Source organism: Coregonus clupeaformis, chromosome 20, assembly GCF_020615455.1.
Source record: "Coregonus clupeaformis isolate EN_2021a chromosome 20, ASM2061545v1, whole genome shotgun sequence".
NCBI lineage: Eukaryota > Metazoa > Chordata > Actinopteri > Salmoniformes > Salmonidae > Coregonus > Coregonus clupeaformis.
The window spans coordinates 61117716-61140126 of NC_059211.1; the positions used below are offsets into that span (position 1 = coordinate 61117716).

Genomic DNA, 22411 nt, shown 5'->3' on the forward strand with positions numbered 1-22411 from the left:
TTAAACCGCTCAAGGACATGTGTACTGCAACAGAAACAACTAACACCTGGCAACAGGGATGCGCCAAGAGGATGGGACCAGCCTGTGCGCCAACAATAGGTTGGGTAAGTTTAAACCACACCCAGCCTCTACTCTGACAGGCCCAGCCTGGAGCAGGAACTATCTCTGTCAGAGTATTAATGAAGAACCTTGGGTTGAAAAAGTTAGTTCTCTGTCTGCCCTGCGTGGTTTTTCAGTGGGCCCGTATATACGAACATCATATTTACCATTCAAGTGTTTGCATTAATTAAAATACTAGTATATCTTAAAAGACGTGTATTGACCTCTTTTTGTTCCTATACCAGATTTGAATTGATGCAATTTGACAGTGCACGGGCATTTACAGTGGGGAAAAAAAGTATTTAGTCAGCCACCAATTGTGCAAGTTCTTCCACTTAAAATGAGAGAGGCCTGTAATTTTCATCATAGGTACACGTCAACTATGACAGACAAAATGAGAAGAGAAAATCCAGAAAATCACATTGTGGGATTTTTAATGAATTTATTTGCAAATTATGGTGGAAAATAAGTATTTGGTCCATGTATCTGATGCTGTCTGGACAGAAATAGTATGACATGCCATACTCTTTTGGTCCAGACAGAATCAGATATATTGTTTACACATACTGAGACAGAGTGGCGCTGTTTCCCTCACTCGGATTCTTTATCTGAGATTGATGGGTCTTTCGGTCTCGGTCAAATAATTATCAATATTTGTATATTTTATTTGGTTGGGCAAGGAGGTACGGTAGAGCGGGCCAGCCCCCCTAAGGCCCGCCCCTAACATGATCATGCAGACCCTTCTTTAGGTTTGAGCCTTGGTTAGGCCAGGACTCAATATCCGATAACTTCTTGAAGTTTGCTCTGTGTTTAGTTCAACGGAACAGGAAGGGTGCGGTCCTTATTTTTCAACGAAACCCACATAGACGTCGTTTAAAATCATTCAGACGTAATATGTTGAAAATCAATAGATAGAGTGTGTTTAGGCTATTGTCCATTCCTCCATAATGTCGTTTATGATTTCAGATTGCAGTGTTTTTTTTTCAGTGATATGAATCCCACTCCGCGGCTGCGCTTCTAACTTGAAGTTGCAGCGCACATAGTGTTCATAAAATACATTCTTACATATACCTATTGTTCATGATAATCAAAAAGTATGTGATGTTGCTGGCTATGATATACAATTAGGCCCCAATAGGAAACAAGTAGCCTAACAAATAGTAGGTATGCCAAACGCTACGTTCGGCCCTGTCAGTCGGTTCAACTTACCTTCGGAGACCACCGTTCGCGCCAGACAAAGCCAGAAACACGACACGATGAACCTTAGTTTGGCCATATTTGCTAGTTTGTTACTTTTATTTATCTAAATAAACTAAGTTCAAATGAGATATGGTAAAACACTATGTGGTTCATACCCTAGCCTGTCGAGTCTGTGAAAGTGAAAGTAAAATGTGGATTTTAGTTCCTCCCTCTGCATGAGTCATGACCTCTCGGTTGAAAATAAAATAACGTTCCATTTCACTTGTAAATAATGTTTAATAGCTGCAGTACAAGCACACTGTATCCCAACACGTTGCATTATGTTTTATGCTATATTAACTTTATTTTCTAATCGAACCACTTCTGGAATATTCCTTGCTGTAGTCGTGCCCTTATCTGGTCTTTGGCTGTGTGTATAATTGGCTACAATGTACAGAATTACATATAGAATTTAGAATTGATGGGATCACTGTGCTACAATGTAACAAAAGTTGTCAATACTGTAATATTCAAAGGTAAATTAATAACTATAGCTCATTTACTTGTCCTGTCCACTGAGTGTAAGAGTGATTTTAATTCACCAGCCTAGCCATTCACCTATAGGCCTATGAGGCATGCACACTAAAACATTCACACAATGAAATATTTTCCTCAAAACATAATACATTTTTGCCATCTTGTTGCATGGATCAACATTTCATTATAATTCATATTTATCAAAGTTAAAAATTATAGTAGCCTAGGCTAAACATGACAGCACATCATATACATGATAACAATATGATACATAATAACCAGAAAGAGATAGAAAAGGAGATATGAGTTTACTGAAGAGAAACAAACCTCCCCTGTACAGAATCTAAATATTTATCAAACAATCTATATATTCAACAAGTGCTTTTCAACTGGTTTCTCCTGGTACAGAGGCTGTACCTGTACTTCTCTATGAAGTAGACAAGAGTATCTGAGCTACTCTCTTTGGCTGTACATGCTGTATCTGAGATGATGTCTATTGGTCCAGAGGGTGCACCTGAACTGTATTTTACTGGAGTAGATAGTGTACCTACATGCTGTGGCTCTGAGACCAGCTGACAATCCTGGACTGCTTCTATCAGGAGTATCTGTACTGTCTGACACTGAGCTAGTGGGTCTCCTCAGACCTGATAGGCCCAGTGGCGACCCGTCACTCAGGGCAGGTGGGGCAGAGCCTGTTTTGGGCCCCACCCTTTTAGCTAAAAAATTAAAAATAAATGTTTATTTTTGGCATGAATACGTATCACATATGTTTTCAAACAATGTAAAAAAATAAAATAATACAAAATCATTGAGTTGATAAAGCCGCATACAAACATGGTCTCTTTTTTGCTTTCTTGAGTAAGGCCGCTCCAAAATGCAGGTGTTTCAGCCTAGCTCAGTGCTTTCTGTGGTGGGGGCATTCAGCAGAAAATACTGAGCGTAGGGGTTGGTAATGTTCTCTAGTTGCGCCGTAATTGGCTCAGTGTTCTGTCACTCATGGGGACACTACGTCAGCGCAAAATCTAAGGGTAGAGCTAGAAAATTCAAGCCCCTTGGGTGCTGCCATACTTTTACATTAGAAGTGCCCATCCAAGAAGGCTTTATGTCATTGGCCACAGAAAAATGACGTCAAATCACGTTATATCTACAGTAGCTTTCATTGGACTGATCATGTTAACATCATACTTTCAAAATCTTAGCTAGCAAGCTAGCAGTCATCATCATGAATCAAGTCGACAATCTACAGGCAAATCCTTTACAATCCTTGTCATATGAAGAGAAATAAAATTAATTATAAATAAAACGTATCGGTGCTCATCGGCCATTGGACATAAACATTACACAACAAGTTGGAAATCGCAAATTCAACAATGATTGGTTTGGAAGGAATCAGTGGCTAACTGCAAGCATTGCAAAGCAATCACTAGCCTGTAATTCAGTGGAGTGGGTGTGTGGTCCCAAGTCTGGGTTTAAGGGTCTCTTTTCCAAGCTTAAAAGGATAAACATTCAACATTGGCCATGCTGTCAATCCAGCATGACTTATGCCGATCTCAAAACAACTGGAAACTCAGAACTGGGAAATCTGACTTCAGTGAGTTCAAGACAACTGGAAACTTGGAAAAAAAACAAGCTCCAACTGGGAAAACACGTTTTGAACGGTCATCCAACTCGGATTGCAAGTCGGCAACTCAGGCCTCTTTATAGAGCTCCGACCTGAAGATCACTGATTCAACCTTGTTGTTTTTTTTAAAAATTCCCAGTTGTCTTGAAAGCACCATAAATCCAGAGAATGCCAGACTTTGATGACAAAGTTTGAGGACCGCCTTGCCACCTTCCTGTTCAAGTGAGCAAAGCACAACAAGGCGAGTCCAAAAATGTATTGTATGCTGCTGCAGAAATTATGTAATATGCCAGGGAGATATGTATACTGTCTGTACCTAAGATAGTAATATTAAGTGTATATTGTGTAGTAAGCTGTTAGTAGCCCATGTGCCTCACTCTAATAATTTGGTCACTTTTCCCCTCATAATTTCACCTACTATTCTGACTTGGTAGTGCACATGTAGCCTATAGCCTGTTTTAGAGAAATGTAATCATCTAATATTGTAAGAGATTTCATTGTCTGCTTATATGCCCCTTTATTTATCCTATGGTTCTGACTTGGTGTACAGGGAGAACACTGTAAGAATGGCCCATGTTCTGAATTCTGTCGCTGTACATTTCAAAAGTGCTGAACAAATAGTTATATTGACTACGTCCGTCCTAGCTCGCTCATTGTCTTAATCGAAATTACGGATTGCCTCTTATCAGCTCTTCGTCCCCTTATGCCATAGTTTGTACATCTCAATTGTCATTAGAAACCACATTTGTTTAAGCAAGTCAACCATTTCAGCTATGTTTTTTTTTAAAGGCAGTAAATGAGGCTGAATGAACTGTTTCGCTGCCAGATAAGGCTCTGCTGATAGCCAGGTGTAGCAGTGGTAAAGTGTTAGGACTGCTGTTGGGACTCTGCTGTTGGGACAACTTTATGTAAACTCTAACAGTTTGTGGGCACTGTCACCGTTATAGTGCAATGAATGTATTGTTTAGTGTTGTGTTGTGTAGAGGTTTTGCTGGCATGCATCTAAAAAATGTTTGCCCCACCAAGATTTACATGCTAAAATCGCCACTGGATAGGCCAGGTGTTCCTCCCTCTCGGTCTACCTGACCACTGCTCCTTTGGGTTTCCATTGTTTTCAAAATACTTCCTTGTTCTACACCCATCTGATAGCCATATGTGTATTACATACTGACCACACCGCTCGCGCGCATCTTCATTTTGCTCCACCCACACCAGGCCATCAGGACACGCAGCTTCAAATATCAAAACGAACTCTGAACCAACTGTATTCATTTGGGGACAGGTTGAAAAGCATTAAACATTTATGGCAATTTAGCTAGCTAGCTTGATGTTGCTAGCACATTTTTCATGGGATATAAACATTGGGTTGTTATCTTACCTGAAATGCACAAGGTCCTCTACTCTGACAATTAATCCACAGATAAAAAGGTAAACCGAGTTTGTTTCTAGTAATCTCTCCTCCTTCAGGCTTCTTCTTCTTCTTCTATGGACTTTATATGGTGGTTGGCAATCAACTTTAAGGTGCATTACCACCACCAACTGGACTGGTGTGTGGACCTCAGTTCATCTTTCAATCACCCACGTGGGTATATGCTCCTAAAAAAACAATGAGGGGATGGGAAAGGCGGGACTTGCAGCGCGTCAAGCTTCACAAATAGAACAAAGTTCTATTTTAGCGCCTGGCTCCGCAGACGCTCGTTGACGCGCACTAGCGGTGTGGGTGCAATGATTTAATAACATGTATGTGTGCATTTATTTTGCAACGTTCGCGCACGCGATGCGGGTGGTGTGGTCAGCATGTTATAGTTGATGGTTTTGGGGCAAGAGGTGGTGGGGTTTGTGGGTGTATGGCGTTGTTTTAGGAGAAGTTGGGTCTTGACGTCTAGGAATTCAGGATGGAGGTGTTTGTTTGGGAGAAGTTAGGTTCTATCACCTCCTCTCTCTCTGGACGCTCCATCTTCATCCCTTCTCTGAGGGGTTGGTGGAGACCTCTGACCGTCAGTTTGGCTGTTGTGTGTGGCTCTGCTGGATTCCTCCTCTTGGTCCTCTGACCCTGACTCCACCTCAGAGTGTATGTCCTAGGAGAGACAGGTTAAAAAGGTCAGAGACAGGCTTGGCTATGATAGGGGCTGCAACCTTAAAGAAGAATGGGTCTAAACCATCTGACCCAGATGTTTTTTTTGGTGTCAAGTTTAAGGAGCTCCTTTAGCACCTCGGACTCCGTAACCGCCTGCAGGGAGAAACTTTATAGTGGGCAGGGGAAAAAGAGGGAGGAGCATTGGGGCTAGTCACATTAGAAGGACTGGGAGATTAGGAAATGTTGGACGGGCAAGGAGGCATGGCTAAATCAAATAGGAATCCTGAGTTAATGAAGTGGTGATTAAGGAGCTCAGCCATGTGCTCTTTGTCACTAACAACCACATCATCAACATTAAGGGACATTGGCAGCTGTGAGGAGGAGGGTTTATTCTCCAGGTCTTTAACCGTTTTCCAGAACTTCTTGGGGTTAGACCCACAGAGAGAACTGCTCCTTAAAGTAACTAGCTTTAGCCTTCTGGATAGCCTGAGTGCACTTATTTCTCATTTGCCTGAACTGATCTGATTATCCTGATTCGCTTTATGAATTTACCTGTGGCCAGGCAGTCGTTTCTGTTGTAGATCTGTGTCTTCTCACTGACTGGGTTCCTGGCCTCACAGGTGTAGCTGCCTGACTCTGGAAATGTGATGTTGTAGTGCTGTCCAGTCTGGTCTTGACTCCACATCTCCCCCTGGTGGTCAGGCCAAGACCAGTGGTACTCCACTGATGGACCCTTAACACTGCAGCGAAGTGTTGCCATGCTACAGTTCAATTCACAGGTGACTTCAGGTTGTGATACTGGGTCTGTGGATGGAAATGGACGAGTATGTTATGCAACAGTAGATGGAAATTCAGGAATATTTCACACACACACACAAATGCACCCACACGCACACATATACTGCACCCACACGCACACATACAAACACTTATTCTTTACAATGTGTTTGTTCTGAAATGTTCTCTCTCTGTTAACTTAGAGACAACTGTTGGATGGCTGGTTATACTAAATGTCTTGCACAATCATGGAAGTTTGAACTTTGACATTATGTCCCCCCTCTCTCTCTCTACTCACAAACCTGCATAGTTCTCCCATCTGATATACGATTGGTATCATTCTGGCGTTCTTATCACGGGGACTTTCTTTTTTTACATGTGCCTACGCCTCAGGTATTATTGAAAGTCAGGACAAAAGTAAACATTCTTCACAAACGTTTTTTTTCTTCATATTAACATTTGAAGTATGTATTATTTTTTATAGAGCAAGTATCAGCCCTGACACCATGAAAAGGAGCAAGTAACCTCCTAATGAAATATTCTGTTCATAAAATGCACCTAAAAATACTAAATGTATGTTGGAATAAAAAATGTAGTGTATACTGTACCAACACAATGCATTATGTTGATACACTATAACACAGTGGTGGAAAAAGTACTTCCAGTGGTGGAAGTAGTACTTTAAAGTATTTTTACTTAAGTACTTTACACGACTGCTATAATAACTTTAATAACCCTTTTTTACAAACTACTTGAAGAATCTCCTATTTTCAGCAACAATTTTCAACAAGTTTTTCTATGTTTTTAAATGGATCAACTTTTGATTATAATTCACATTATTCAAAGTTGAGAATTATCTAAACATACCAGCACATTACATACAGAATATACAGTGGGTTGCGAAAGTATTCATCCCCCTTGGCATTTTTCCTATTTTGTTACCTTACAACCTGGAATTAAAATGGATTTTTTGGGGGGGTTTGTATCATTTGATTTACACAACATGCCTACCACTTTGAAGATGCTAAATATTTTTGGGGGTGAAACAAACAAGAAATAAGACAAAAAAACAGAAAACCTGAGCGTGCATAACTATTCACCCCCCCAAAGTCAATACTTTGTAGAGCCACCTTTTGCAGCAACTACAGCTGCAAGTCTCTTGGGGTATGTCTTTATAAGCTTGGCAAATCTAGCCACTGGGATTTTTGCCCATTCTTCAAGGCAAAACTGCTCCAGCTCCTTCAAGTTGGATGGGTTCCGCTGGTGTACAGCAATCTTTAAGTCATACCACAGATTCTCAATTGGATTGAGGTCTGGGCTTTGACTAGGCCATTCCAAGACATTTAAATGTTTCCCCTTAAACCACTCAAGTGTTGCTTTAGCAGTATGCTTAGGGTCATTGTCCTGCTGGAAGGTGAACCTCCGTCCCAGTCTCAAATCTCTGGAAGACTGAAACAGGTTTCCCTCAAGAATTTCCCTGTATTTAGCGCCATTAATCATTCCTTCAATTCTGACCAGTTTCCCAGTCCCTGCCGATGAAAAACATCCCCACAGCATAATGCTGCCACCACCATGCTTCACTGTGGGGATGGTGTTCTCGGGGTGATGAGAGGTGTTGGGTTTGTGCCAGACATAGCGTTTTCCTTGATGGCCAAAAAGCTCAATTTTAGTCTCATCTGACCAGAGTACCTTCTTCCATATGTTTGGGGAGTCTCCCACATGCCTTTTGGCAAACACCAAACGTGTTTGCTTATTTTTTTCTTTAAGCAATGGCTTTTTTCTGGCCACTCTTCCATAAAGCCCAGCTCTGTGGAGTGTACAGCTTAAAGTGGTCCTATGGACAGATACTCCAATCTCCGCTGTGGAGCTTTGCAGCTCCTTCGGGGTTATCTTTGGTCTCTTTGTTGCCTCTCTGATTAATGCCCTCCTTGCCTGGTCCGTAGGTTTTGGTGGGCGGCCCTCTCTTGGCAGGTTTGTTGTGGTGCCATATTCTTTTCATTTTTTAATAATGGATTTATTGGTGCTCCGTGGGATGTTCAAAGTTTTAGATATTTTTTTATAACCCAACCCTGATCTGTACTTCTCCAACTTTGTCCCTAACCTGTTTGGAGAGCTCCTTAGTCTTCATGGTGCCGCTTGCTTGGTGGTGCCCCTTGCTTAGTGGTGTTGCAGACTCTGGGGCCTTTCAGAACAGGTGTATATATACTGAGATCATGTGACAGATCATGTGACACTTAGATTGCACACAGGTGGACTTTATTTAACTAATTCTGTGACTTCTTAAGGTAATTGGTTGCACCAGATCTTATTTAGGGGTTTCATAGCAAAGGGGGTGAATGCATATGCACGCACCACTTTTCCGTTATTTATTTTTAGTATTTTTTGAAACAAGTTCTTTTTTTCATTTCACTTCACCAATTTGGACTATTTTGTGTATGTCCATTACATGAAATTCAAATAAAAATCCATTTAAATTACAGGTTGTAATGCTACAAAATAGGAAAAACGCCAAGGGGGATGAATACTTTTGCAAGGCACTGTAATTAAAAACATGGGCTTACCTTTGTAATGCTTCTTGATGAGCCAGACCACAACAACAATCACAACAGAAACCAACAACAAGACACCTGCACCAATACCAATGTAGATGTAGGGATTACCTAATACACATACAGACAGATACAAACAGGTCAGGTCACATGGTCAGTGGAAACTGAACAAAGGAATTCCTATTCCTTTATCAACAGCATCAAAATACTTGGACATGATTTAACCTTGACTTAGTATACCAACAGAATGGTATTGGCTTTACAAAACTCAAACCTTCTATATCTCGCCTATCTCTCTTGTTTACCTGTGGCAAGGCAGTCATTGCTGTTGTAGGTCTGTGTCTTCTCACTGACTGGGTTCCTTGCCTCACAGGTGTAGTTGTCGGACTCTGGGGATGTGATGTTGTAGTGCTGTCCAGTCTGCTCCTGGCTCCACATCTCCCCCTGGTGGTCAGGCCAAGACCTGCGGTACTCCACCGATGATGGACCCTTAACACTGCATGGTAGGGTTCAATTCACAGGGGACTTCAGGTTGTATTACTGGGTCTGTGGATGGAAATGGAGGAGTACGTTATGCAACCTTGGACGGAAAGTCAGGAATATTTCACACACACACATACACACTTATTCTTTACAATGTGTTTGTGTTCTGAAATGTTCTCTCTCTGTTAGTTTGGTGACAGCTGTTGGATGTCTGGTTATACTAAATGTCTTGCACAATCATGGAAGTTTGAACTTTGACATTATGTCCCCCCTCTCTCTCTCTACTCACAAACCTGCATAGTTCTCCCAACTGATATACGAATGCTATCATTCTGGCGTTCGTATCAGGGGGACTTTTGGAGAGAGCTGCATATAGGTTTTGTTTATAAGAAAAGTAAAAAGATAACCAGAAAATAATGTATTTAAAAAGTGTGGACTAACCAAGGTTCTTGTTCAGCACTTCAACAGCACATGACATTGTCATTGCCAAACTTTTTGTGTTTGAACCTTTTACATTTTTAACCTTTGCAAAATGAGTTACATCCCCGTCTTTAACTGGTACCTAAAGGAGGTCCCGATCCATCATTGGGTCACAAGTCCCGACCTTCCATTTAGGAAACAATTACTTAACAATGACTTTTACTCTCTGCTGAAAGGTCTGTATTTTCCCACCAATCATACCCTCTACCTCATACACCCCACTGAGCTGCTTGGTCAGCTGTCTGATTGTGATTTCTCATGTTGTGGTGTTCAAGGATGTCTTCCCTTAAAAATCACAAAATTCCCATATCCCAGCAGTGTCCCATTCCACCGCCTTCATGTTATCCTCTGGAACTCCACCAGGGATTCCAGGATTGATAACGACGTTCCTTTGTGATGACATAACAGAAAACTGCAGCTGCTATGGGAAAAGAGCAGAGTTACACCCTTAGAAATATAATTATAATTACGGAAGGTAAACTTAAATTCTATGTATATGGTTGCATCATCGCTCTAAACTTGTCACAGCCAGGCCTTTAGTATTACCATCTTATCCTACCCAGTAATAGCCAAGTCAGTTGTGAAGTAGGCCTACCTTTCACCTTTAAAATACACAATGGCACAGTCAATATAGTTCCTATTTCCTTATAAGGCACACCCTTAACTCGGCCCAATAGTCTGTACCCTAACAAACATTCATGAAAAAAGGTTCAACTGTCGCCCGCTGGATGGCTGTGTCAAAACACCTGTTGTCAGTTTACACTAGACTGAAATCTCCTCTTTCACTTGAGTCCGTCTAGACTGTAACTATGAATACCTGGGGGAAATATATTCACTTACCAACAATTCATTATCTGCCACAAATGCAACAGAAGATGGGGACTAATACTATTACTGTTGGAATTGATGGTCCTTTGTCAGCCATCTTCAACAAGTGCGAACCATGAAGTGAAAGTGAAAGATGTATTTATTTTTTATATACATGTGCCTACACCTCAGGCATTATTGAAAGTCGGGACAAAAGCAACTTTTTCTCACACGTTTTTTTAATATTAACATTTGAAATATGTATTATTTTTATAGAGAAAGGTATCAGCCCTCACACCATGTAAAGGAGCAAGTAACCTCGTAATGAAATATTTTGTCATAAAATGCACCTAAAAATACAAAATGTATGTTGGTATAAAAAATGTAGTGTATACTGTACCAACACAATGCATTATGTTGATAATCTATAACACAGTGGTGGAAAAAGTACCCAATTGTCATACTTGAGTAAAAGTAAAGATACTTTAATAGAAAATGACTCAAGTAAAAGTCTAAAGGTATTTGGTTTTAAATATACTTTAAATAATTTCCTCTAAATACAAGAGAAACAAAGCATCCCCGTATAGAGCCTAACATTTTTGTTAAACTATTTCAACAAATGCTTTTCAGCTGGTTTCACCTGGTACAGAGGCTGTAGCTTTACTGGTATCTGTTGGTATACCTTCCTCTGTAGTGGACAGAGTATCTGAGCTACTCTCTATGGCTGTACATGCTGTATCTGAGCTAGTGTCTACTGGTCCAGAGGATTTACAGTGGGGGAAAAAAGTATTTAGTCAGCCACCAATTGTGCAAGTTCTCCCACTTAAAAAGATGAGAGGCCTGTAATTTTCATCATAGGTACACGTCAACTATGACAGACAAATTGAGAAAAAAGAATCCAGAAAATCACATTGTAGGATTTTTAATGTATTTATTTGCAAATTATGGTGGAAAATAAGTATTTGGTCACCTACAAACAAGCAAGATTTCTGGCTCTCACAGACCTGTAACTTCTTCTTTAAGAGGCTCCTCTGTCCTCCACTCGTTACCTGTATTAATGGCACCTGTTTGAACTTGTTATCAGTATAAAAGACACCTGTCCACAACCTCAAACAGTCACACTCCAAACTCCACTATGGCCAAGACCAAAGAGCTGTCAAAGGACACCAGAAACAAAATTGTAGACCTGCACCAGGCTGGGAAGACTGAATCTGCAATAGGTAAGCAGCTTGGTTTGAAGAAATCAACTGTGGGAGCAATTATTAGGAAATGGAAGACATACAAGACCACTGATAATCTCCCTTGATCTGGGGCTCCACGCAAGATCTCACCCCGTGGAGTCAAAATGATCACAAGAACGGTGAGCAAAAATCCCAGAACCACACAGGGGGACCTAGTGAATGACCTGCAGAGAGCTGGGACCAAAGTAACAAAGCCTACCATCAGTAACACACTACGCCGCCAGGGACTCAAATCCTGCAGTGCCAGACGTGTCCCCCTGCTTAAGCCAGTACATGTCCAGGCCCGTCTGAAGTTTGCTAGAGTGCATTTGGATGATCCAGAAGAGGATTGGGAGAATGTCATATGGTCAGATGAAACCAAAATAGAACTTTTTGGTAAAAACTCAACTCGTCGTGTTTGGAGGACAAAGAATGCTGAGTTGCATCCAAAGAACACCATACCTACTGTGAAGCATGGGGGTGGAAACATCATGCTTTGGGGCTGTTTTTCTGCAAAGGGACCAGGACGACTGATCTGTGTAAAGGAAAGAATGAATGGGGCCATGTATCGTGAGATTTTGAGTGAAAACCTCCTTCCATCAGCAAGGGCATTGAAGATGAAACGTGGCTGGGTCTTTCAGCATGACAATGATCCAAAACACACCGCCCGGGCAACGAAGGAGTGGCTTCGTAAGAAGCATTTCAAGGTCCTGGAGTGGCCTAGCCAGTCTCCAGATCTCAACCCCATAGAAAATCTTTGGAGGGAGTTGAAAGTCCGTGTTGCCCAGCGACATCCCCAAAACATCACTGCTCTAGAGGAGATCTGCATGGAGGAATGGGCCAAAATACCAGCAAGTGTGTGAAGACTTACAGAAAATGTTTGACCTGTGTCATTGCCAACAAAGGGTATATAACAAAGTATTGAGAAAGTTTTGTTATTGACCAAATACTTATTTTCCACCATAATTTGCAAATAAATTCATTAAAAATCCTACAATGTGATTTTCTGGATTTTTTTTTCTCATTTTGTCTGTCATAGTTGACGTGTACCTATGATGAAAATTACAGGCCTCTCTCATCTTTTTAAGTGGGAGAACTTGCACAATTGGTGGCTGACTAAATACTTTTTTTCCCCCACTGTACCTATACTTCTCTATGAAGTAGACAGGGTATCTGTGCTACTCTCTATGGCTGTACATGCTGTATCTGAACTGGTGTCTACTGGTCCGGAGGGTGCACCTAGATTGGACTTTCCTGGATTGGATAGAGTACCACTGCCCGCCTGTGGACTAAATGCTGTGGCTATAGGAACAGCTGACAATCCTGGACTGCTTCTGTCAGGAGTGTCTGTACTGTCTGACACTGAGCTAGTGGGACCTGATAGGCCAGGTGTTCGTCCCTCTCTGTCTACCTGACCACTGCTCCTCTGGGTTTCCATCATTTTCACTACTCTTCCTTGTTCTCCACCCATCTGACAGCCATGAGAGCGTCTTATAGATGATGGTTTTGGGGCGAGAGGTGGTCGGGGGGCTTTGCGGGGGAGTTTTTGTTTGGGAGAAGTTGGGCTCTTTCCTTCCTCTCTCTTCCCTCCTTTCTCTGTCTCCTCTTCTTTCTTCCCTCTTTCTTCTCCTTCCCCTTCCTCCTGCTCTTCTTCATTCTCTTCAGTCTCTCTCTCCTTTCCTTCTCTTTCTCCTCCATCATCTCTCCTATCAGTCTCTTCTTGCCCCTCTCCCTCCTCTGTCACTAAATCATCTCCTACTACCTCCTCTTTCTCCTCATCTTCTCTCCTTTCTGTCTCTTCTTGCCCCTCTCCCTCCTCTGTCACTAAATCATCTCCTACTACCTCCTCTTTCTCCTCATCTTCTCTCCTTTCTGTCTCTTCTTGCCCCTCTCCCTCCCCTGTCACTAAATCATCTCCTACTACCTCCTCTTTCTCCTCATCTTCTCTGTCCTCTCTTGTCCCCGCCTCCTTTCCTCCGCTCTCCTCCCTTGTGTCTAAGACAAGGACTTTCTGGGACATAAGTTGTCCATCTCCCTCTCCGTCTCCCGCTCCCTCTCTCTCTGTGCCATAACCACCCATGCTTTGGTCAGGTCCTCCCCCATGATGCTCTCTGCTGTGCTGTGTCTCCAGAGTCTGTGGGTATGGTGAATTAAAGTTAAGGCTGCTCCGAGGTGGCTTCGAAGGAGCAGTTGGGCCAGAACCCTCCGTAACAGTCCCCAAGGTAACGTTCATGTTCTGCTTGGATTCTGCACTCTGCTCTTTTTCTTCCCTCTGTCTCTTTCCGGACTCCCAACCCAGAACCTGATTCTGGTTGTTCAGTTTGAAAGGGCTATTACTCTCAATAACATCTGTATCAGTGGATCCTGCCTTGTCCAGTAATGGCTTCTTTTCTCCTTTACCCTCTCCAGAGGTCTGGTTGATCCGATTGACCCTATCCTTTACACTTGTGAGTTCTTCATCTTGTAGTAGTTTATTCTCCTCTTCCACAATCTCTGCTTGGCTGATTGCCACCACCTTCTCTCGATCCTCTTCAAGATGGCTGCCATTCCCTGTGCTCTGCAAATCTAGACGACCGGGGATGTCATGACCGGATTGGAAGGTATCAGCTATGGTGTGACCAACGGAGCCGACAGATTTTGATTGATCCACAGAATTAGTTACAAAAACAAGGGAGGGGAAAGAAGGAAAGTCAATGGGTATGCAGGTATGGATCTACTAGAGGGCTTAGAAAGAAAGGGAAATGCAACTTCGGGGAAAGTGACAGATTTTCTTCAGTCGATTATGAGTCTAAACCGAACACAATGAATCAACACAATGTCACCACAACTTCAAGGAGACTCATACTAAAGAACCTTGTCATAAGGTATTACTGTACTTAATTAAGACTGGGGCTTACCTTTGGAATGCTTCTTGATGAGCCAGACCACAACAACAACCACAACAGAAACCAACAACAAGACACCTGCACCAATACCAATGTAGATGTAGGGATTACCTAATACACATACAGACAGATATAAACAGGTCAGGTCACATGGTCAGTGGAAACTAAACAAAGGAATTCCTATTGCTTTATCAACAGCATCAAAATACTTGGACATTATTTAACCTTGACTTAGTATACCAACAGAATGGTATTGGCTTTACAAAACTCAAACCTTCTATATCTCGCCTATCTCTCTTGTTTACCTGTGGCAAGGCAGTCATTGCTGTTGTAGGTCTGTGTCTTCTCACTGACTGGGTTCCTGGCCTCACAGCTGTAGCTGTCTGACTCTGGGGATTTTATGTTGTAGTGCTGTCCAGTCTGCTCCTGGCTCCACATCTCCCCCTGGTGGTCAGGCCAAGACCAGCGGTACTCCACCAGCGGACCCTCAGCCCTGCAGTGAAGTGTTGCCATGGTACCGTTCAATTCACAGGTGACTTCAGGTTGTGATACTGGGTCTGTGGATGGAAATGGTGGAGTATGTTATGCAACAGTGGATGGATATTCAGGGATATTTCACACACACATGCACGCACACGCAGACACACTTATTCTTTACAATGTGTTTGTGTTCTAAACTGTTATCTCTCTGTTAGCTTAGTGACAGCTGTTGGATGGCTGGTGGTACTAAATGTAAATCCTGGAAGTTTGAACTTTGACATTATGTCATTAATGGAGGAGTACGTCACACAGAGGACACGTGGTGACACACACATAATAATAATAATAATAATAATAATAATAATAATAATAATAATATGCCATTTAGCAGACGCTTTTATCCGAATGCATACATTTTTACGTATGGGTGGTCCCGGGGATTGAACCCACTACCCTGGCGTTACAAGCGCCATGCTCTACCAATTGAGCTACAGAGGACACTGTACACACACATACACACACTGTACACACACAGACTGTACACAGACTGCACACACATTGTACACACACTTCACACACACACACACACACACTCTCTCTCTCTCTCTTTACAATGTGTTTGTGTTCCCAGTTTCTTTCTCTGTAAACTTAGTGACAACTGTTGGACTGAAAGTCTTGCACAATCATGGAAATGTCAACAGTATTTCCTTTCTCTCTCTTTCTCTCTCAATTCAATTTAAGGGCTTTATTGGCATGGGAAACGTATGTTAACATTGCCCAAGCAAGTGAAGTAGATAATAAACGAAAGTGAAATAAACTATAAAAATTAACAGTTCTCTCTCTCTCTCTCTCTCTCTCTCTCTCTCTCTCTCTCTCTCTCTCTCTCTCTCTCTCTCTCTCTCTCTCTCTCTCTCTCTCTCTCTCTCTCTCTCTCTCTCTCTCTCTCTCTCTCTCTCTCTCTCTCTCTCTCTCTCTCTCTCCCTCCCTCTCTCTCTCTCTCTAAACCCGTATGGTTGGTTCTAGGCCAGGGCATCTGACGTGATTGCTATCACCCTGGCATTCTTATCATGGGGATTTTTGGAGAGCGCGGCATAGGTTTAGTTTATGTTTGAGAAATTAAATAAAAACAAACCAGAAACAAAATGTATTTCAAAAGTGAGCAGCTCTTCAACAGTACTTATCATACTACAACAAGCCAGTGCATTATTTAGGAAACCCTGACTCACCAATCACTTCCACTCTCTGCTGAAATGTCTGTATTTTCCCACTAATAAGACACTCTGCCTCATACACCCCACTGAGCTGCTTGGTCAGCTGTCTGATTGTGATTTCTCCAGTGGTGGTGTTCAAGGATGTCTTCCCTTTAAATTCCCGAAATGTCGTTATCACAGCAGTGGCCCATTCCACCGCCTTATTTTCACCATGTTTCCAGAGGATCTCCTGTAAAACTCCACCACGGATCCCAGGATTGATAATGACATTGCTGTTTGTGATAACATAACGGGTGGTGGAAGGTCCAGCTGCTATGGGATGAGAACAGAATTACACCACAGTTAACATGACATAGTCACATCGTCCTCATACGGTATAATAATGTGCTGAGTAATTGTAAGTTACAATGTTATTACCCTGTAACAGAACAGTCTTTCCCCTAGTTTATTTTCTAGACAGTGCACAAAGGCCCCCAAAGCAACACATGACACAAAATGCGGTAAAAGAAAACACAAAATATTTTAGGGTGGGGAAACAGAAGGTGTGGGGTTATAGACGGTTTCGGTCAACTCTAGCTAGGCTAGTAACAGGTGTGGGAAATAGACGGTAGGGTAAACTCTAGCTAGGCTAGTAACAGAAGGTGTGGGGAATAGACGGTAGGGTAAACTCTACTTAGGCTAGTAACAGAAGGTGTGGGAAATAGACGGTAGGGTAAACTCTAGCTAGGCTAGTAACAGAAGGTGTGGGGAATAGACTGTAGGGTAAACTCTAGCTAGGCTAGTAACAGAAGGTGTGGGAAATAGACGGTAGGGTAAACTCTAGCTAGGCTAGTAACAGAAGGTGTGGGAAATAGACGGTAGGGTAAACTCTACTTAGGCTAGTAACAGAAGGTGTGGGAAATAGACGGTAGGGTAAACTCTAGCTAGGCTAGTAACAGAAGGTGTGGGAAATAGACGGTAGGGTAAACTCTACCTAGGCTAGTAACAGAAGGTGTGGGGAATAGACGGTAGGGTAAACTAGCTAGGCTAGTAACAGAAGGTGTGGGAAATAGACGGTAGGGTAAACTCTAGCTAGGCTAGTAACAGAAGGTGTGGGAAATAGACGGTAGGGTAAACTCTAGCTAGGCTAGTAACAGAAGGTGTGGGAAATAGACGGTAGGGTAAACTCTAGCTAGGCTAGTAACAGAAGGTGTGGGGAATAGACTGTAGTTGGGCTAGTAATTAGTCTACATTCAGTTGAAGTATTCTGAATAACTTTTTATCTCAACAAAAGAAAATACATTCGTAAGCAAAAGTAATCGAAAAAGGCTAACAATACCAAATATATTCCAAGGACAATCCATCAAGGGATTTTTCTAGGACAGGAGTAGTGAAGGAGCGTCGATCATGGATCCGCGCGTCCAAACACTCACTAGAATGAAATCTCAGCTTTCTTTAATTGTGTCTCGACTCCAATTATAAATAGTCTACTAGCACGGGGAAATACATTCACTTACCATTAACGAATTCTCCGCCATAAATGCAACCGAATATAGTGACTAGGCCTATTATACTGGGAGTTGGTATTCCTTGATCAGCCATTGCCCGCAGATGCGATCCATATGAAAGTGAAAGTGTTTTTCTTTCTTTCTTTTGAGGACTATTATGGGTGTGTAGTGTGTGTGCACGATCACATGGAATGTAGTCGACCACCGTGACCTCCTGAAGTCATCCGAGGTCTAGGAAAGGACATTTATATTCAAATGCGATGTTGCTGCTGCTGCTGCTGCTGATGATGATGAAGAATACTGGTAAGGTGTAAATTCTCTCTTGGACTGACTAAAATTGGAAAAACATACAACAATACTGACAGTTTGGGGGGAAAGGCAATTGGAATGTCCAAAGTGCAGGTGATGCAACTACCTTTATTGAACACTAGATGTCAGTATAGTTCTACAGCTCATGAGAACTGTTGTTCACTGGCTTGCCCCATTCCAATTCAAGACCAATCACCTATACTTGGGTACTTCTGGTAGATAGAGGAAAATAAAAGGTATCAACCAGTGGAGGCTGCTGAGGGGAGGACTGCTCATAATAATGTCTGGAACGGAGCAAATGGAATGTCATCAAACACCTGGAAGCCATGTTGTTTGATGTATTTGATGCCATTCCACCTGCTCCGCACCAGCCATTACCATGAGCCCGGCCTCCCCAATTAAGGTGCCACCAACCTCCTGTGGTATCAACACATTCTGCCATATTGCTTTCATTTGTCCAATCCTTTCAGATGGGCTCTCCAGTAGGTAATAGGGCTCAGTTTGGAATTGGTAAGTGACAACAGTGTATGAGCTTGCCTAAGCACAGACCCAGGGTCAGTTTTGTATGACGACGTAGCGTTGGGTTGAGATAGGAAAAGCTGAACTGAAACCAGTATCATAAATAAACTTTATATGAGTAATATTCTTCTTCTTCTTCTTCTTCTTCTTCTTCTTTTATTTTTATGAGAATGTCCAAATATGGAGTTTTGTGGCATTTAATGCCACACAATGAACGTAGCCTAGATGTCTTTTTTGACATGAATTGTATAAGAACATTTGTTAAAAAAGGTTGTGTTTAGGACGTGCCTGAGAAAATGCCTGTGTTGATACTGATGAGAAGATGAAGAGTTTGTTTGAAGCTTATTTTTTAAGATATGACATCTCTACACTGCTGAGGGAGTAGATACATACAGGGCCCGCTGGTTGGATCATTTCCTCTTCTGAGACACACACACACACACACACACTAAGACCCAGGAAGAGTCTGACTACTAAACTGAATCCTGTACATTTTTCTCATAGTACATGTAGTAACAACACAATGGCCTGTACATTACTACAGGCATTCCTTGTCATTCATGGATTTATCTCTCTTTCAGCAGGTAAGACACTCTCCCTCTAACCCCCCAAACCTGTTGATTGGTTTTTGAGGATGTTTTGTTTAGTCCAGGGTTTTTTTTTACAGTAAAAAAGATTAGTAATTGTTAGATCAATTATTTGAGAAGAGGACGTCTATTGATTTTAAATAGCATTGATGGTCACATTAATGGATTGCTATTGAATCTGTAAATTTGATCACAATTGATTTGAGCAATGTTAGGGAGAAAATGAACAATGACTTGGCCAACAATAATTTGTTTGAAAATGTCTCTCTTCTGTGGTGCCTCGATTAGGTGTTCTCTTGTTAACGTAACAATGTCATCTGTTTTTTAACAACTTCCTTTCCATGATTTGATATCGCAATTTTATCTCATTATTAGAATGATTTGTATGGATGTTGTAAATGCAATTTAGATATTTTAAGATCATTATGTGGTACAATACTTATTTCTTTACTTAAACGTTTTTTTCCATGTCAATGAATTTTTTTTTATGTCAATTATCGTTGATATGTATGTGTATAAAATTGTCATTTGACCAACATCCTATTTACTCAAGGAGAAGGCTTAATCTGACCATCTGTGTCTATGAGATTGTCCCCAGATAGGCCATTTGATTTGAAGAGGTCCTGTTGTTGAAGTATCTGTGGCCTTTCAGACAGTTGTGGTTTTAGACATGTTCTGTTTCAAACAACCAGTACACAAGAACAGGAAGCTGTAATAGAACAATCTGGGTTACTGTGGCTAACCCAACCAGTTGAACACATCTTTTCATACAGTAGCATTATTCGAATGTGATCCAAGTTAAAAACACTTGGTAGAAGTTGTGACACTTTATTTTACTGGCCTGTTTTAGAGCGTATTTGCCAGGTAGTTGGCCTAACTGACAAATGATGAGGAACAATGGACAATTGTACTTGAAATTAACTTATTTTACTTTGAAATGTAGCATACTTCTCATACAAAAAAAATCTGTAATAATTGTAGATAAATGTAGATAAATGCTTAACCAAAAATGTCAATAATAATTATTGAATTAAATCACATTTGATAATTCTTTATTTACCCCAAAATGCAATAAATGTATGGTACCGTCAGCAACAACAGAGAATTATTCTGATATATTTTCTTCTCTTCTATCACAGATTCATGCGATTATTCTTTCCGAAATGGATCTCCCGTCACCATCCATCTTAAATACACTGACTTGAGTTCGAAAGAATTAACCTGGAAACACAATGAAAAACTTATATTTAAAAGAAGGAATGGAAAGTTCATACCAGGCAAGGCTGAGGACATCTTAGATGATGGGTCTCTCCAGCTCAAAGGCCCGATGTTGAAAGACGAAGGTACTTACAAAGCAGAGGTGTTCGACAGCGACGGGAAAAGCATCAAAGAGCAGTCCTTCAGACTGTGTATGGGTAAGTCTCTTTCTTTCACTCTTTCTTTCCAACAATACAAGAACTGTATCCTCTCCTTTCGAGACACTGACAACGGCCATTTTGTTTCTCTCCAGAAAAGGTCTCCAAGCCCTCAGTGAAATTCACCTGTTCTGCTAAGGACGTCACCTTTACCTGTACCTTGACCAACACTGAGGGAGTGAATTTCAAGTGGAGCAGGAACACAAAGACCCTAGATAGGGAAACAAAGACAACCTTGACCATCGATCGGAAAACACTGAAAGCGTCGGACACCTTCACCTGCTCTGCAGCCAGCGAGGTCAACGAGGAGACTAGTGACGTCATCCAACCAACATGCAAAGGTACAGTATGTTTGAAGGGCTCAATTGCAATTCTCTTTGCGAATCTCTCCGTCTTCCTCTTTACCTCAGTTTTTTTCTCTCTCCCTGTTTTTCTTCTTCTGTTTCCAGGAAGAAAGGAACTAATATCTAAAATTGGTGGCGCACCTCATAACAAAAATACAATAAAAAATAAAGTAAAACATCTTGTTTTTCTCTCCTCTGCTCCACCCCTCATCCCCCACCCTCCTCTCAGCTGTCTTGAACTCGGGTGTTCCTCTTTTACTGTTTGGTTTTGATTTCTGGACCATGGTGGGCATCCTGGCCGGGGGAGGGGGCTTGGTACTCCTCCTCATCATCACCACCTTGGTGTGCTGCTGCCTCAGCCGACGCAAGAGCCAGATGCACTTTGAAGGTAATCGCTTCACACCAAAGGTCAAACATCTATGGCTATAGTGTTGGTGTTGTGTGAACAGAAACATTTACGGTATCTACAGTATCTTGTCTTTTTTTGGGTACCTCTCTCTCTCATTTCATCTGTTCATTCTCCTTCACAGAGGAACGAGAGTTGAGACTAGCCCCGCTGACCAAGACCCAGCATCCTTTCCACCCAGAGGGCCAGACAAAGCATCCTTTCCACCCAGAGGGCCAGACAAAGCATCCTTCTCACACAGAGGGCCAGAAGCAAAGGCAGAGACCCCCCGGTGGGGCCCCACCTGGTTCCACTGGCCCCAGGCCCACAGCCAGAGCCTCCAGCCAGGCAGCGCCCCAACCCAGAGCCCAGGCTCGAGAGAGGCCTCCACAGATACCAATGGATGACGATGAGGAGCAGCCCCCACCGCTACCCCAGCCCAGGAAGAAAGGCCCTCACCCCCCCAGGCAATGAGTCTGGAAAACAGGTTTAGCCTATATACTTTTTGATCCAAGGAAAGGAGTTCCAACAGTCTACATGTTGAAAATGTTATTATCTAAAGAATAGAAAAGGAAGGAAAAAATACCCAGTGTTCTATTCTACATATTAATATAGATTATTTTTACACTCATTTTTATATAAATTAAATGTTTTTCTTCCAATGCCTTTTCAAAATTATGTGTCATTGTTTTTATGTGTTGAGTTGAGTGCTTAGCAAAATCATCCATAGGTTGTAGCCTACCTATCTATCCACCTCCTCTTGAATTTGTGACCTTAACTTGATGTCTGTGTGGTTGTCAATAAAAACTAAAGAATTACAGGCACATAGTCATTGACTAAATTATGTTATTGCCGACCACAGAGCTAATGATGAAGCTGTGCTGAGGCAATGTATAGCATCTTCGATGATTAATAGCTGACAGACCTGGGTTCCCGTCAAATACTATTTAGAGTATTTAA

At 41.8% G+C, this 22411-nt stretch overlaps 3 protein-coding genes across 17 annotated transcripts in view; 1 reads left to right on the forward strand and 2 right to left on the reverse strand.

The window, feature by feature from the left end:
* Positions 1-1515, reverse strand: part of LOC121558595 — a 105776-nt gene extending 104261 nt beyond the window's left edge. For 5 of the 13 annotated variants that reach the window (XM_045205606.1, XM_045205614.1, XM_045205611.1 and 2 more), the window contains exon 1: positions 1309-1512. In XM_045205606.1, coding sequence (XP_045061541.1) covers positions 1309-1375 — 67 coding nt within the window. In that variant the 5' untranslated portion in view covers positions 1376-1512. Of the gene's footprint in view, positions 1-1308 lie in introns of all 13 variants that reach the window. The other 8 variants (XM_045205618.1, XM_045205617.1, XM_045205613.1 and 5 more) reach the window with 4 other exon arrangements.
* An 11760-nt stretch (positions 1516-13275) lies between these two features.
* LOC121558582 lies at positions 13276-18056 on the reverse strand. Its single transcript, XM_045205837.1, has 6 exons — positions 17902-18056; positions 16421-16717; positions 15020-15271; positions 14727-14825; positions 13716-14436; positions 13276-13300 (listed from the first exon to the last, which is right to left on the reverse strand). The coding sequence occupies exons 1-6, from the start codon at positions 17984-17986 to the stop codon at positions 13276-13278; spliced, it is 1479 nt and encodes a 492-aa protein (XP_045061772.1). The 5' UTR covers positions 17987-18056.
* Positions 18057-18059: 3 nt separating this feature from the next.
* On the forward strand, positions 18060-22271 carry si:ch211-132g1.1 (T-cell surface antigen CD2). Of its 3 annotated transcripts, XM_045205620.1 has the most exons (6): positions 19155-19304; positions 20447-20722; positions 20818-21063; positions 21296-21454; positions 21597-21655; positions 21686-22271. In XM_045205620.1, the coding sequence occupies exons 1-6, from the start codon at positions 19244-19246 to the stop codon at positions 21923-21925; spliced, it is 1041 nt and encodes a 346-aa protein (XP_045061555.1). In that variant the 5' UTR covers positions 19155-19243; the 3' UTR covers positions 21926-22271. The 3 variants fall into 3 exon arrangements, with proteins under 3 accessions (XP_045061554.1, XP_045061555.1, XP_041728037.2); XM_045205619.1 differs by lacking the exon at positions 19155-19304 and adding an exon at positions 18060-18195 and having other exon boundaries at positions 21597-22271; XM_041872103.2 differs by having other exon boundaries at positions 21597-22271.
* The last annotated feature ends 140 nt before the right edge of the window (positions 22272-22411 follow it).

What these genes read in the sequence shown, in the direction of transcription:
- LOC121558582 (XM_045205837.1), bottom strand. Translation starts at nt 17,986, where the DNA reads ATGGCTGATCAAGGAATACCAACTCCCAGTATAATAGGCCTAGTCACT. An exon ending in GCAGAGAGTGGAAGTGATTG is followed by an intron (nt 15,272 to 16,420) that starts GTGAGTCAGGGT and finishes TTCCATCCACAG; the next exon opens with ACCCAGTATCACAACCTGAA. An exon ending in CAATGACTGCCTTGCCACAG is followed by an intron (nt 14,826 to 15,019) that starts GTAAACAAGAGA and finishes TATGTGTATTAG; the next exon opens with GTAATCCCTACATCTACATT.
- si:ch211-132g1.1 (XM_041872103.2), top strand. Translation starts at nt 19,244, where the DNA reads ATGGCCTGTACATTACTACAGGCATTCCTTGTCATTCATGGATTTATC. An exon ending in ATTTATCTCTCTTTCAGCAG is followed by an intron (nt 19,305 to 20,446) that starts GTAAGACACTCT and finishes CTTCTATCACAG; the next exon opens with ATTCATGCGATTATTCTTTC. An exon ending in GAGCCAGATGCACTTTGAAG is followed by an intron (nt 21,455 to 21,596) that starts GTAATCGCTTCA and finishes TCTCCTTCACAG; the next exon opens with AGGAACGAGAGTTGAGACTA.